We start from the raw sequence: 15,000 nt of genomic DNA, 5'->3' as shown, positions 1-15,000 counted from the left end.
CTAACTTGCATTGACGACAGTTCCTATTTTAATGGATGAAAGGTTTGCATACGTGTAAAAACAAATCCCACTCCAACTTTACTTAAACGTATTCTACTCACTAGGACTTACAGGTTCCTACACTAAAATGTTCATCCATACATCCTTATGTCGTGGGTCAGGTAATCATGGCCGCTAATTTACACTTCCTTGTCCCTTTCCTATAAACATCACTGCTCTTTGTCCTTACGCGACTTCCTTTCGTCTCATAACACACACACAGCCCTAAAGAGGTGCATAATTAATTTATTGAGTTCGTGGTCTATGGGCTTAATAATATCAATGCTTCTTAATTTTGTAAACTTCTATCAGTTTTGGTTTGATTATAAACACCTTTTTTGTACACTTATGGTTCAAAGCTTTTTTTTTTTAATTAATCCTAGTAAGCAACGGTTTTGCACACCATTATTATCATTTCGCCATAATTTTCTTAATTAGCCTATACTATACTTTGGTCTAATTTAACAAAACACCAATCCCTACATGGGTAATCGATAGCACAAGCTGGCATTATTATTTTTCAGATGTAAGCTTCCCCTAGCTTTTTTAATTCTTCTCACTCCATTCACGACGTTTTTTTTTTTTTTTTTTTTTTTTTGTTTATCGCACTCTCCTTACGACTTTCTTTGCTGGGGTTGCTAAATAATCAAATTTTTTCAAGAATAATTTCATCATGAGCGCCAATAGCGCTAACTACGAACACTTTCTACACGTTATATCATCACCAGACGGGTTTTCACTGGCACTTTTTTGGCAAATAAGACACATCACTATCGGTCAAACTTTATCTAATAGCACTTAGTCTTCCTAAATGGTGAACATCTCGACTTACTTCCTTCACGATAAAAGAGAAAATAAAACTTACACCACTGTAGGCTACCGCGAGGTGTTCACGGATGAGGCTAACCACGATCACTAACACTTCCCGACACAACTTTTTATGTAAACAGGGAAACAAAGGGCAAAAAGACAGTGGTTCTTGCGCAACTATTTTCGACTGTAACCACAACGTAAACAGTCACAGCACGTGCTTTTGCTAGTCATGTCTTGGTACTTATCAAGTTGGATAGCGCTGGCTGCCGTATAATCAATATAGTTCTCTATCACAAAGTCTTCAGACTCTTCTCTTTCTCACGCTTGATAAGACTCCGTTTCTCAGGTTGCAAAAATACGCTCTATGCTATAACACATTAAGGGAGGGTTTTATAGTTAGGATGTGGCTTTCACCTTTACCCGTATGAAATTTGTATATATATATATATATATATATATATATATATATATATATATATATATATATATATATATATATATATATATGGATACTTACACACACGGACATACGCGAGCGCACACACACACACACACACACATATATATATATATATATATATATATATATATATATATATATATATGTATATATATAAATATATATATATATATATATATATATATATATATATATATATATATATATATATATATATATAAAATCAGCCGTTACTAGTCCAATGCAGAACAAACGGCATAAGACATGTCCTTCCACTTACGTCTGTTTATGGTCTTTCTGCGCCAGTCCACGCCCACAAACTTCTTTAGATCGTCGATCCATCGTCTTCTCTTCCTTCTTCTGCTTCTTTTACCATCTCTAGGGACCCATTCTGTTATTTTTGATGTTCATATATTGTCTGTCATTCTCATTATATGCCCTGCCCATGTCCATTTCTTTTTATTACAAGTTGCTAGAATATCCTCTACTTTAGTTTGGTCTCGTATCCATGTTGCTCTTTTTTTTCTGTTTCTTAGCGTTATTTCCATCATTCTTCTTTCCACAGCTCTTTGAGTTGTAACTAACTTATGTTCTAAGGCTTTAGTAGGGCTCCAAATTTCTGATGCATAAGTTAATACTGCTAGGGCCATCTCATTAAATATTTTTCTTTTAAAGAAAGTGACATTTTAATTTTCATAATCTCATTTTGTTTACAAAATGGTCTCCATCCCATCCTTATCCTTCTTTTCATTTCGGTCTCGTATCCTGGGGAAACACTGTCTGCCCTAAGTACGTATATTCATTAACAATCTCCAGAAGCTCGTCTATAACTCTCATTTCTTGTCTCTCTGTATTTGCATTGAACATTATCTTGGTTTTACTCATTCATTTTTAGTCCTACATTTCTGCTTTCTATATTCAAATCTATAATTACTCCCATGATTTGCTAAACACAACTATGTCCTCAGCAAATCTCAAGTTGTTAAGGCATTCCCCATTAATATTAATTCCTACATTTTCCAAATCTAAAATCTTAAAAACTTCTTCTTGACATACTGTGAATAATTTGAGAGATCAGGTCTCCCTGTCTAGCTCCTTTCCCAATCAGAATTTTCTTACCATCTTTATGTAGTTTTAGGATTGTTGTACTTCCTGTATAGATTTCTTCAAGTGTTGTAACATAAGATTCTGCTATTGTTTTTGAAGGGGTTTTATTACTGTTGATATTTTGACAGAATCAAAAGCTCTTCCATAGTCTATAGATGGCATACATAGTGGTTTGTCCTACTCTGTTTATTTTTTCATTAGTTGGTTAATTACATGGATATGATCAGTTGTTGAATACCCACTTCTAAAGCCTGCCTGTTCTCTTGGTTGATTACAGTCTAGCTGTCTTTCTATTCAGCCTAATATGATCTTTGTAAATATCATATATATTACAGAGTAAACTTATTGGGCGGTATATTTTCAGGTATTTTGTGTCTCCCTTTTTGTGAATCAGTATAATAGTAAAGTTTTTCCAAGCAGTGTTTATAGAACATTCTGACAGACATTTGGTGTAGAGCTCAGCCAATTTTACTACTATGAAATCTCCTCCATCTCTTATTAAATCAATTGTTAGGCCATCTTCTCCTGCTACTTCGCCTATTTTCACGACTTTCTGATGCTTTTTTAGTTCTCCTACTGTTACGTTTGGTACCGGCTCAGGTGTTTCATTACTTCTAATGGTGAAAGTCATTTCTTTAATCACTATTGTATAGCACTGTATAGAAATCCTCTACAATTTTTATCACACCATCTCTATTGTGGATATTTCCATTTTTATCCTTCAAAGCAAACATCTATTGGCGCCTTGTTCCAAGTCTTCTTCTCATCAATTTGATGCTTCTTTCATTCTTTAGTGTTTCCTCAATTTGGGTCTAATTGTTTTTACGAATATCTTGGGTTTTTAGTTTATTTGTTGTTTTGAATAATTCTGCTAATTGTATTTCACATCTCTTGGATTTTACCCTCATTTTCAATCTTTTCTTTATTTGGTTTTTGGCTTTTTCTTCTAGTTTAGGAATTCGTCCACCTATCTCTGTTGTGTTGATTCCAGTACAAATCTTGCTAAATTACTGTTCATTTCTTCTTTACTTGCTTCCACTTCATCATTTAGCTGGAGTACCAATTTTTTATTGTTAAAGTAAACTCATCAAATTTTTCTCTTATTACAAGTGGTTATTTTCTTTATCGAAATTAATTTTTCTCTCTCTTTCCTAAGATCTAAAAAAATCTTGCTTCTCACCATTCTATGATCGCTTGACTTTAACTTGTTTAATGCTATTACATCTTTAACTAAATTGTCTTTTTCACAGAAAATAAAATATATTTCATTTTTCGTTTCTCCATTTGGGCTTCTCCATGTCCATTTCTATGTTCCTTTTTATAAAAAGTGTTCATGATTTTAAGATTTCTTCTTTCAGCAAATTCTACAAGCATGTCTCCTCTGTCATTCCTTGTGCCTACTAATTTACATTCTGCTAATTCTCCTCTCTTCTTTCGACCTACTTAAGCATTCAAATCATCCAAAACTAATGTAAATTAAGGCTTTTTTTTTTTTTATAAATGTCTCCAGATTTTCATAAAAAGTTTATTTCTTCCTTTGCATGGGATGTTGTTGGTGCATACGTTTGAGTGAACTTCATTTTATACTTCTTATTTAGTTTGACAATTAATCCTGCAATTCTGTCACTAGTACTATAAAATTCTTCTATGTTACCTGCAAGATGTTTTTCATTAATAAGAAAACCCACTCCATTTTCTTTGTTCCTTCATATCCTCTGAAGCAAAATATATGGCCCTCTTTTAATTCTATATAAGATTCCCCAGTTCTGATTTTACTCAATTCTATTATATCCCAATTTACTTATTTCACTTCTTCTAGTAACAAAGAAAGATCTTCTCCCCTAGACAGGGCTCTGACGCTGTATGTTGTAAGGTTCAGTTTCCAAAGGTGGGCTGTTCAAATCCAGAGATTCTTAGCATCCCTGAAGTGGAATGTAGCTGCCCGCCACTTTGAGCAGTTGTTCACTGCTATTGGGGACGGGAGAGACGACACGGGGTTGTGATATATATGTCTGGGTTTTGGATAGTTTTCAATACCACGCTAGCCACTGCGGATTGGTGATGGTGGGAGATTTTCATCTGATCGCCCACAGAAAACTATCCTAGTATGGGTGGCCCTGACTGGTATAGCTTTGCTTTTCATTGCGATGCGCAATCCTTTCACCTCGGTAAGGCATTCCCAGTCATAAATGGGGATACATACATATATATATATATATATATATATATATATATATATATATATATATATATATATATATATATTATATATATATATATTTTCCCAAACACACACATGCACACACTACAGTCTTCACACGCAACAAACATAACATAAAACGTCTAGGAGTCCAAACGAATTCAAATGATATTAATATGTCAGTCAAAGCTCGTTGGAGGAATAAAATCTCTCTCTCTCTCTCTCTCTCTCTCTCTCTCTCTCTCTCTCTCTCTCTCTCTTTGATATGTATGAGATCATAAGCATTTTTAAGTGTAAATACATCGTGTCTTAAAACAGACAAATATTGGTAGAAATAGATTTTGCATAGAATATAAGGTGAAGATCAGGAGGCTAATTTACTTTCATCCCGATATCCACGTATCATACTATACTTTAAATTGCAAAGATAGCTTAGGCGAGTAATTTCTAACGAAGAAATCTTCCTATACACATAAGTTATCTTAGTAACATGTTAGAAATGAACCCCAAATTTGATGGATGTAAGTTCCCTTATAACGGAAACATGATTCTGATTAGACCTTACCCTTTAGACTGTTTAGAGTATTTATGCAAGGTCGACCACAGCAATTCAAAAGAACTAGTAAGAGAAAAAATAATAATAATGAAAAAAAACTTGAGTTTGTACAGATATTTCTTAAGGAGTTTACAGCCAATAGAAATAAAAATGTTTAAATTTTAGGGTTTACAATTGTACGCCTCTTTGTCAATGTACTGTATTGGTTTTATTAAGGTCTTATAGGATTTAATGTTAATTCTTATTTCATTGAACGCTAAAACGAGAAAAGTCCGTTAAATCTTATTTTTTTTTAATGGAAGGTTCTTCATTGTGAAATATGCCTTCCAACATTTGCTTGACCATTTTTAAACGATATACTGTATTTATATCATGCAGCTATCTCTTGTCTCTTTAAAGGATATGTCAAATACTAAAGTTCGTCTGTAGGCCTAGTGCAATCCTTACTTTAAGAAAGTGTCATCAGACTATTGAATTTGACTGTACATCCCACCGAATACCAACATGAATCGTTCGAATTGCCTGTCAATAGCACGACAGATGACCTCCCAACCTCACCCCTCCTCCACCTCACACACACACACGCATACACACCCGACGCGAAACTAAAAAGTTGTCCTTTTTTTTATAGACTATTTCCGAACCTAACTTAATTTATTAGCATTCACCTTTTAAGGAAAAAAAGCCCTAAAAGACAACTATCTCATATCAACATAACAATGTCCAGTAGGAGACTGTTTGGCAACGTAAGAACTCATAAATTAATACAAATATCGACTGGTTGGTCTAAGGCCACACAGACAGGCATTCGGTGTTCAGACTGCGGTGAGTGAGGAAGTGCACGACGACCTTTCGGTGCAACCGACGCCACTCTCCTTCCCTTGCTAAACAATTACCTTTCGTGTCCTCGTGAGATCTATATGAATCGTTGTATACTCATTAACGATATGGAAAAAAAGTGACGATAATAACTACATTTGAATTCTGAATATAGAAGCGGAAATATGTCGCACTATCAACGAATGCTCATAATGCAACCGCAGTCATAAGTTTGGGGGTTTATTCGACGGAAACAAAAGGGGAAATTAAACTAAGTAATTAATCCTGTAAAGGAATGCAATCTCTTAACTGATGAACAATAGTAAACAAAATAACTCACTCATGTAGGTAGGACATAGACAGACAGACGGACAGACTGACGAGCGAAACGATTGATACGATGGAAACTCGTTCACGAATGCCACTTCAAAATGTTTGCCTGAAACTGTGTTTTGCCTTCGGTGGTCTGTGGCTTCCATGAAGCGCCGGATTTGGCAAAGGCAACAGCAGCAGCAGGAGGAGCAGCAGCGTCGCCAGGTAACCCGCGTGCCTGACCACACCACAAAACATGGGTTTGTTCAACAGAGGTGCGCAGATTTGTGAACGTTCAGCCTAATCTTTCATGCAAGTTTTCAACGATATTTCACGCGCCTTCAGGATGGGGATCTGTCTAGATACAGGTAAGGATCCTTTTAAACTGAACGAGAACATACAATCAAGAATTACACTGTTTAATCATTTGTAAAAATATTATGTTAAATAAGGTATTTCGGAGTAAGAAAACTTTGTAATTATAGGCTTCAGGAATACATTGGGCATGCAAATGTTGGTGTGAATTAACAATTAGGCAAACAGTGGATAGGAAATTAAAGGGATAAACTTTTTGGTGTCGTAACTCATAAAGTAATGTGCTTAACATCTCAATTGGATACAATGTCAAAAGACTAACACTACATAATTACAATAATATATTCGTGATAATGTTAGAAAGATTACTGCACTGAGGCATACTTAAGCGTGCACGCAAAGCAAGTGAGTACATGTACAGTACATAAACGGTAATTAACATAATTTACATTACATTTACAAACGCAATATTGATCACTTTTACAAATATAGTATTCATTAACATATGTTTACTTGTTGATTCATATCATGAACATATAGAGAGCCAATAGCATAACTACTACGAGTGCGCGTTCCAAATTCCCAGAATACAAAACTGGCCAAAACTCTAGTTTAAAGTTTGAATATTCCAAGTTTTTCCCATTAGTTTGTTTATAGCTGTTTTTGTACCAGTGACAAGTCATAATACAATGATCATTTTCATTATATTTCTTTCCCGGTTTCCAATATAGCTCTCCTTCTGTAAGGGGGTGACTGTATTGCTTACTTCCTTCCTAATCAGGCAGTTGAATCGGTGGAACTTCAGAAGTTTAAACTTGCAGCGAATATTTTTTTATGTTGAACAGGCTGACATAAGTCTTTCTCCATAGTTTATATATGACGGATCTATTTCAACGTTGTTATTGATCTTAAACTGTTTTGTATCAATCATTCATTACTTGTCATGTAGTTAATTTATTTCTTATTTTCTATCCTCACTGGGCCATTTCCCAGCTTTTCCACCCCGGGTCAAAGCTTAGTTAATAATAATAGTAGTAGTAGTAATAATAATAATAATAATAATAATAATAATAATAATAATCTCTTCATGGAAATATTATTTGTATTTTTTATTATCTCTGTAATTCAAGGTTCTTAAAACTGCCTCTCTTGTCAGACGTTGCATACTATTTTCCCATCATCCATCAATCAATATACAATTAAATCAGTCACCCAAGCAATTTTTTTTTGTTAGAGTGATGTTTGAATAGTATCTATCTGAAAGATAAGAAGATCGCTTTAAAGTATTATAACGGATTGGCTTTTGATTAGTTATCTTTTACAATCTGCTGGCGTGCTTGAAAAACAACTGATTACAGTTTGAATTAATCAGCGGAATAAACCCTTTCATCTTGTAGTGTATTTTTCTTAATTATTCAGTCAAAAGATGTTGTCTTGAAAATACTAGAGGATTTTAAGAGTTTATAAACGCATTTACAAACTATATTAGTTGCTTATCGTGTTGTTACGGAACAGAAAAATCATTATTACTGAATCTAAATATTCTTGATATCTTTCCCAACGGTTTACACAAATTTAATATGTAATGCTACTAACGCCAATTCCCTCAAAAAATAATTTTCTTTATGGCTGCGATTAAAACGAGCTTTATTTTTTTTTTCAAATTAAATCTCAAAAGTTATTGGTACTCTTCATTATTCTGTTTAAGAAGTTACTCATTACTTGACAGAATGTTTTAAGAAATATTATGTTCATTCTACTCCAGCTATCAATGTAGTACACCCACATGTGTGAGTCGACCTGCTAATATTCTCTGCGCGTATTATATTGGTTAATGATTGTGCAAAACCAATAAAGATATCATAAACATATTCGAGAATTTAAAAAAAATCTTAATCATTATGATTATTATTTGCTATGCTGCAACCCTAGTTGGAAAAGCAGGATGCTATAAGCCCAGGGGCTCCAACAGGGAAAACAGCCCAGCGAGGAAAGGAAACACGGAAAAAATTAGTTGTTTTAAGAACAGCAACAATATTAAAATAAATATTTCCTATATGAACTATGAAAACGTTAACAAAACAAGAGGAGAAACAAGAGAGATCAGTGTGTCCGAGTGTACCCTCAAGAAAAAGAACTCTTACCCAAGGCAGTGGAAGACCATGGTACAGAGGTTATGGCACTACCCAAGACTAGAGAACAATGGTTTGATTTCGGAGTGTCCTTCTCCTAGAAGAGCTGCTTACCATAGCTAAAGAGTCCCTTCTACCCTTACCAAGAGGAAAGTAACCTCTGACCGATTACAGTGCAGTAGTTAACCCCTTGAGAGAAGAAAAATTGTTTGGTAATCTCATTGTTATCAGGTGTATGAGGACAGAGGAGAATATGTAAAGAATGGGCCAGACTATTCGGTGTTTGGGTAGGCAAAGGGAAAATGAACCGTAACCAGAGAGATGGATCCAATGTAGTACTATCTGGCCAGTTAAAAGACCCCATAACTCTCTAGCGGTAGTATCTCAACGGGTGGCTGGTGCCCTGGCCAACCTACTACCTTCAAAACCAACTATAATTCTGTAAATATACCAAATGTCAAATGCTTCAACTATTCGAACACGATAATAACGCAGTGATTAATCCAAAAATATAAGCGAAGGATAAAAAAAAGGAAAGATAAATCTGTTCAATCTCCAGTTCAAAAGGAAAACGCGGACAGTGTAGATAGAGAATCCGACTTCTTCCCCTTGAAAATCTCCCCGTCTGGTTTCCCAGAGCCCCCTAATCTTTCTTTCGTCAGACGTGAGTCCGTTCGTCTGGTGTGTGCATTGTTCCTCTTCACTTTTATCTCCAACTCTTTTAATTTCCCCTTACAAGTCTGAAGTAAATTAGATGAGAAACGTTAAACTAATTAACGTGTATGGAGAGAAATAAGAGAAGAAAAGAACAAATACTTTAGCATCCTGCTTTTCCAAGTAGAGTTGTATCTTAGCTAGTAATAATTTCACCAATATTATAAAGAACAAGTGTCTGGTTTTATATATATATATATATATATATATATATATATATATATATATATATATATATATATATCTGGTCACGCTCCCCTGTTCCCCCAAGCGCTGAACTCTCAAAGTCCCTCGAGTAGGGGAAGAGAGAGTAGTCATACCTTTGTGATTAGGGGAGGGTGCGTGTGTGTGCGTATCTATCTAAATATTTACCGGTCATTTTTGACGCGATGTGTACTCTAGTAATTAAAAAAAAAACTCGACTTGAACAATTTTTTTTCCCAGAAGCATAGAAAGTCAGAAATTCCAAAATAATCTAAACTGTAAAACCATAAGATTTTAAAAACTATTAAAGTCTTAAAAGAAAAACCTTAGGAGCATCTAATTTCTTTCCATGTATAATTCACCTGGTGTTGGAGAACCAAGTATCATCATCTTAAAATGTGGCAATAAGGAACGAAAGATTGATGAATCGATTTAATAAAAGAATTTCTTTTTAAATTTATATATAGAAGCTAGTGTTGTTTTTTAATATATTTCCCTATACATTTCAAATCCACCATGCAATTCAAAAGATGCATCATAAACCATATGGACAAATAATACATATAAATAATAACAAAACAGTAATATGGCAAGTTACTGATACAAAGAGGACAGGTTAGACATCAAAATTATGCAATAAAGCCTGGGCACGATCACCAAACGGCTTCCCCAAACTTAATGAGTACTTAAGTTAGGTCTTTTAATACGATTACACATTTCACATGGGGTATTTGCACTCAGTACCAAAGAGGGCTTGGGAGGAACCTGTTAATGGGGAAAGATGGAGAAGGAGGCAGAGAATTAGATGGCGAGATAAGGTGAAGGATGATATGGAAAGAAGAGGAAGCCTTTGGTGGAAGACATTGGAGAGGGCGCATCAGACAACCGACCCCTTAATGTAGTGATAACGTTGGGAAAGAAATAGAAGACCAAGGAAACAATTATTCTGTAGAGGATGATACCAGATTGCAATGCAGTAATGAAGAATAAGCTCTTAACAAAATCTTTAGTTTTAATTGTTCCTTATATCGTGTCATTAACAAATTTCAGTATTAAGCTAAAAGCCATTTTTCAAGTGTACTATAATCAGATGTAACGTTTGAAATGCCTAATACACCTCAAGTTCCAATACTGCAGGATTAGGGAGCTAAAGTTTTAATTTTTCGCTTATGTAAATCATCGAATTATTGTTTAACAAGCTGTCTACATTTATTAGGGTCTTCCTCGATTTCTAATTCCTAAACCAGAGTATCCTAGCATCATTGCAAAGTATACCTAAATTGTTCCAACCTGCACAACTAAAAGCTATTCTCTCTGTTTTTTAATCCATAATACTCTGATAAACATCAGATGTCCTCCATTCATTGTTTCATCACCTATCAGCATTTCCTTCCAGCTCTCTTGAGTATGAACCCTCACTTTTTGCCTCCTGTGACCCCAAATTGTATTACCAGTTATGGATCCTTAACTCTGTACAACATAGGGTTTAAGTATATCAGGAAAACCTTTGAATTCGCTTTCACCAGCAAATTATTTGCTTATCATCAAAAAGTGTGATCATGGAACCCCATGATATTTCTATTTCGTATATCTATTAAACTATGCTTCTAATCCATATATGTATATATACACAGAGAGAGAGAGAGAGAGAGAGAGAGAGAGAGAGAGAGAGAGAGAGAGAGAGAGAGAGAGAGAGAGAGAGAGAGAGAGAGCATTTCTTCATTCATCACCAAAAGAGCAGCCAAAGCGAAATAAATTGTCAAGCAACTGAGTGGGCAGTAACAGTAGAAATACTGTACAACTTTCTCTATTTTTAGTTCAGATCGACCTTTTAACGGAATGTGTGACATTTAGGTTATTTTCAATATTGACGTGGCAAAGAGTATAAACATTTCGTATGGTCTTTCCATGTTTCCATGACTCTCGAGACTGACAATATACGTCGCTAATCATTAGAGCTTCGAGTGTATCACTTTTTATATTTGATGCTTTCGTATAAACATGTGCAAATGATCGCACATGCTATTTCAATTCTTGGTGAGCTGGGTTAAAAATCTAAGTACAGAAATGTACAGATGGTACTCCTAGCTCTGAGGAAGTGTACCCTATCACACCTTTACTGCGCGGCGAGTTCCCGCGTTTAGCCCTGTCCACAACCTCTGACATCTCTCGCTACGTTATGTCCGGTTATTCACAGCGCAGTCAGGGTGTAACAGGGTGCACTTCCTCAGAGTGAGGTGTGCCAGGAATTCCTGTGTCCAACTGTACATGGTGTTTAAACTTGTCACAAAGCAAAATAGTCAACCCTCTCCAAGTTACTACTGGAGGAGGAAGCAGTTTCTACTGTTAAAATATAATTCCGTAAATTCACTGGAATCAATTCAGTCTTGTTGACAATTAAACGCAGAGTACATATGCGTGTTATACCACAGATAATTATACAGAGCTAATTAACTGGCTCTGCCTTCCACTCTCCCTCCCTCATGCGCGTGTTTCCTCTGTACGCCAGTTATTATCATTAATCAGCTGGCTCTTTAATGCTGGTGGCGTGACTTCGTGATCAGAACGCGTTTGTTCCCTGATCGCGCCAGCTCATCCTGGAACGACATGCCAAGTCAATTGCCGCGTTCTATTTTTCACATCTTTAGCTCCAATAAGAATAATTATCGCCTCGAACAAACAGAACTTGCTCGTTAGCCGTTTTACTCTGTCCCATTTCTTTGTGAAGGCTATAAAAGGCTCCTATTTAATACCTTGTCATAACACAAAGAGGAAGATGAGTTTTTAAATAAATATATATAGGGAGACTATTTTCATCCTTGCTCTTTGTTTAGTTCTTTATTGTCCCTTTGCATGAAATGGTCATTGGTCTTTCTTTATTAACATATATGGCGATTTATGTAACGGGTCCATACGAGACTAGGCCTATTCCTCGTGCTGTGGTAAGTCTGGTCATTTAAGGTTTTGGAGAGGCTGGATAGCAAGTGGAAGAGTAGAAGGCTAAAAAGTGGCAGTACGGGCCAATACAACATTGTATAGGCCATTATGAAATGTCTATAATGCATGGCTTAAGGTGCACTGACGGCACTACCTCTTTATGTCGATAATTTACGGTAAGATGCGATGTGCAATATAACTTGCCTTTCTCTTCTCCCTATTACAGCCAAATACGAAGTTTATATATAGGTAGTAGGTAGTAGGTTGGCCAGGGCACCAGCCACCCGTTGAGATACTACCCCTAGAGAGTTATGGCATCTTTTGACTGGCCAGGCAGTATTACATTATATCCTTCTCTCTGTTTACGGTTAATTTTTCCTTTGCTTACACATACACCAAATATTCTGGCTTATTCTTTACATATTCTCCACTGTCCTCATACACCTGACAACACTGAGATTACCAAACAACTCTTCTTCACCCAAAGGGTTACTGTACTGTAATTGTTCAGTGGTCTCTTTGCTCTTGGTAAGGGTGGAAGAGACTTTAGGTATGGTAAGCAGTTCTTCTAGAAGGGCACTCCAAAATCAAACCATTGCTCTCTACTCTTGGGTAGTGCCATAGCCTCTGTACCATGGTCTTCCACTGTCTTGGGTTAGAGTTCTCTTGCTTGAGGGTACACTCGGGCATACTATTCTATTTAATTTCTCTTCCTCTTGTTTTGTTACGGTTTATATAGTTTATATAAGAGATATTTATTTTAATGATGTTACCCTTCTTGAAATATTTCATTTTTCACTTTTTTCCTTTCCTCACTCGGCTATTTTCCCTGTTGGAGCCCCTGGGCTTATAGCATCCTGCTTTTCCAACTAGGGTTGTAGCTTTAGCAAGTAATATATATATATATATATATATATATATATATATATATATATATATATATATATATATATATATATATATATATATATATATATATATATACACATATATATATATAGTTGTAATTCAGAAGAAATATCAGATTATTTTTCAAATGCGGGCTCCACAAGGCACCAGAAGAGTTAGAAGACCCAGGCCTACATGGCTGAGGACTATGGAGCGTGAGGTGAGAGAGGATGAATGGAGAAGTATTGATTTAGAAGCTCAAGATAGAGACGACTGGCGAAATCTAACCGAGTCCCTTTGCGTCAATAGGCGCAGGAGATGATGATGATGAAGAGGAACTCAAAATGACGCAGGACTCATCACAAAATTGGCTGGTTCACACTATCAAAGGCTTTTTTTTTCATATCTTTAAATATAACTTATACTTTCAGACATTTCCTATTTCCTAATTTGCTGCGGATTGTGCTCATTTCTGTTTTTTTTTTCTCTCTTTTTTTTACATAGTCAACCTCGTCTCTATCATTAGCAATTGAAGGTATTACAAGGTCACTCATGAATGACAGAGGCAAGAAATAGTGACAAGGCCATAACTGACCATATATGCATATGATCAGCGCCCAAGCACCCAAACCCTTACAGATAAGCTATAAGCAGGAAGACCTATAGGCCCCTCAAAGAACTGTTTTTTTAGCTCACAAGGATGGTAAGGTTAGAGACACTACAAGAAACTATCAATATTGAGCGGGTCTCGAACCACAGTCCAGTATATCACCATGGAGGGATGTTTCTAACAACCTCTTACCGTATAATGTTTGAATGTATCAATCATACTGAAATTCACTTATCCTTGCTTTTCGTAACATTCACTTCTACCTTTCTCTTCTTAGAAATATTTTCTTATTCTTTAACTAGTCTCTAAAGATTATCTTATTATTTCCCACTAAATTCGGAACATTTGCCAAAATCAGCTACTCACAATCCATTCACGTCCCCTTTTTCTTATCTCTCAGATTTGCATTTACATTTGTATTCAAGTCCGAATAAGCATGACACCCTTGCAGTGAGGATTCAATCTTATCTGACAGCCAGTTTCGCACAAAGCAATGCTCTTATCTTTCTGCATTCCAATACAAAACTGTCTTCAGTAAATTGCACTTCACACTAAACATATGCATATTTTCCTGTTACACTATATTTATATAATACTATGCTACCTCTTTCTTATAATCATCTAAGCTGTATAATTTATCCGATAAAAAATAAAAAACAAAAATTCCTCTCACCTACTCGACTGAAACCTTTCCACCATAGGTTCTTGCCCTATTGTCATTAACTAATATTTAATTTTCACACACATACAAACATTATATATATATATATATATATATATATATATATATATATATATATATATATATATATATATATATATATATATATATACACATATATATATAAGTAAGTTCGATTGGATGTCCTCATATTAATTCCTAGTTACTAATAC

General features: G+C 35.3%; 2 protein-coding genes across 9 annotated transcripts in view; one reads left to right on the top strand and one right to left on the bottom strand.

The window, feature by feature from the left end:
• Window positions 1-15,000, bottom strand: part of LOC137656626 (uncharacterized) — a 265,028-nt gene that overhangs the window by 98,315 nt on the left and 151,713 nt on the right. The window contains exon 1 of one of the 6 annotated variants that reach the window (XM_068390822.1): window positions 905-979. The exons of 4 other annotated variants lie outside the window; for them this stretch is intronic. The gene's annotated coding sequence lies outside the window, so the exon portion shown is untranslated. Of the gene's footprint in view, window positions 1-111; window positions 568-904; window positions 980-15,000 lie in introns of those variants that run through there. One more of the 6 variants, XM_068390840.1, reaches the window with a different exon arrangement.
• LOC137656675 (adenylate kinase isoenzyme 5) overlaps window positions 5,998-15,000 on the top strand; it is a 143,274-nt gene continuing 134,271 nt past the window's right edge. For all 3 annotated transcript variants that reach the window (XM_068390871.1, XM_068390880.1, XM_068390862.1), the window contains exon 1: window positions 5,998-6,674. In XM_068390871.1, coding sequence (XP_068246972.1) covers window positions 6,617-6,674 — 58 coding nt within the window. In that variant the 5' untranslated portion in view covers window positions 5,998-6,616. The remainder of the gene's footprint in view (window positions 6,675-15,000) is intronic.

This window comes from Palaemon carinicauda, chromosome 1, assembly GCF_036898095.1.
Source record: "Palaemon carinicauda isolate YSFRI2023 chromosome 1, ASM3689809v2, whole genome shotgun sequence".
Taxonomy (NCBI): Eukaryota; Metazoa; Arthropoda; class Malacostraca; order Decapoda; family Palaemonidae; genus Palaemon; species Palaemon carinicauda.
The sequence above is the reverse complement of the archived record's forward strand: the minus strand, read 5'-3'. Positions and strand labels throughout refer to the sequence as shown.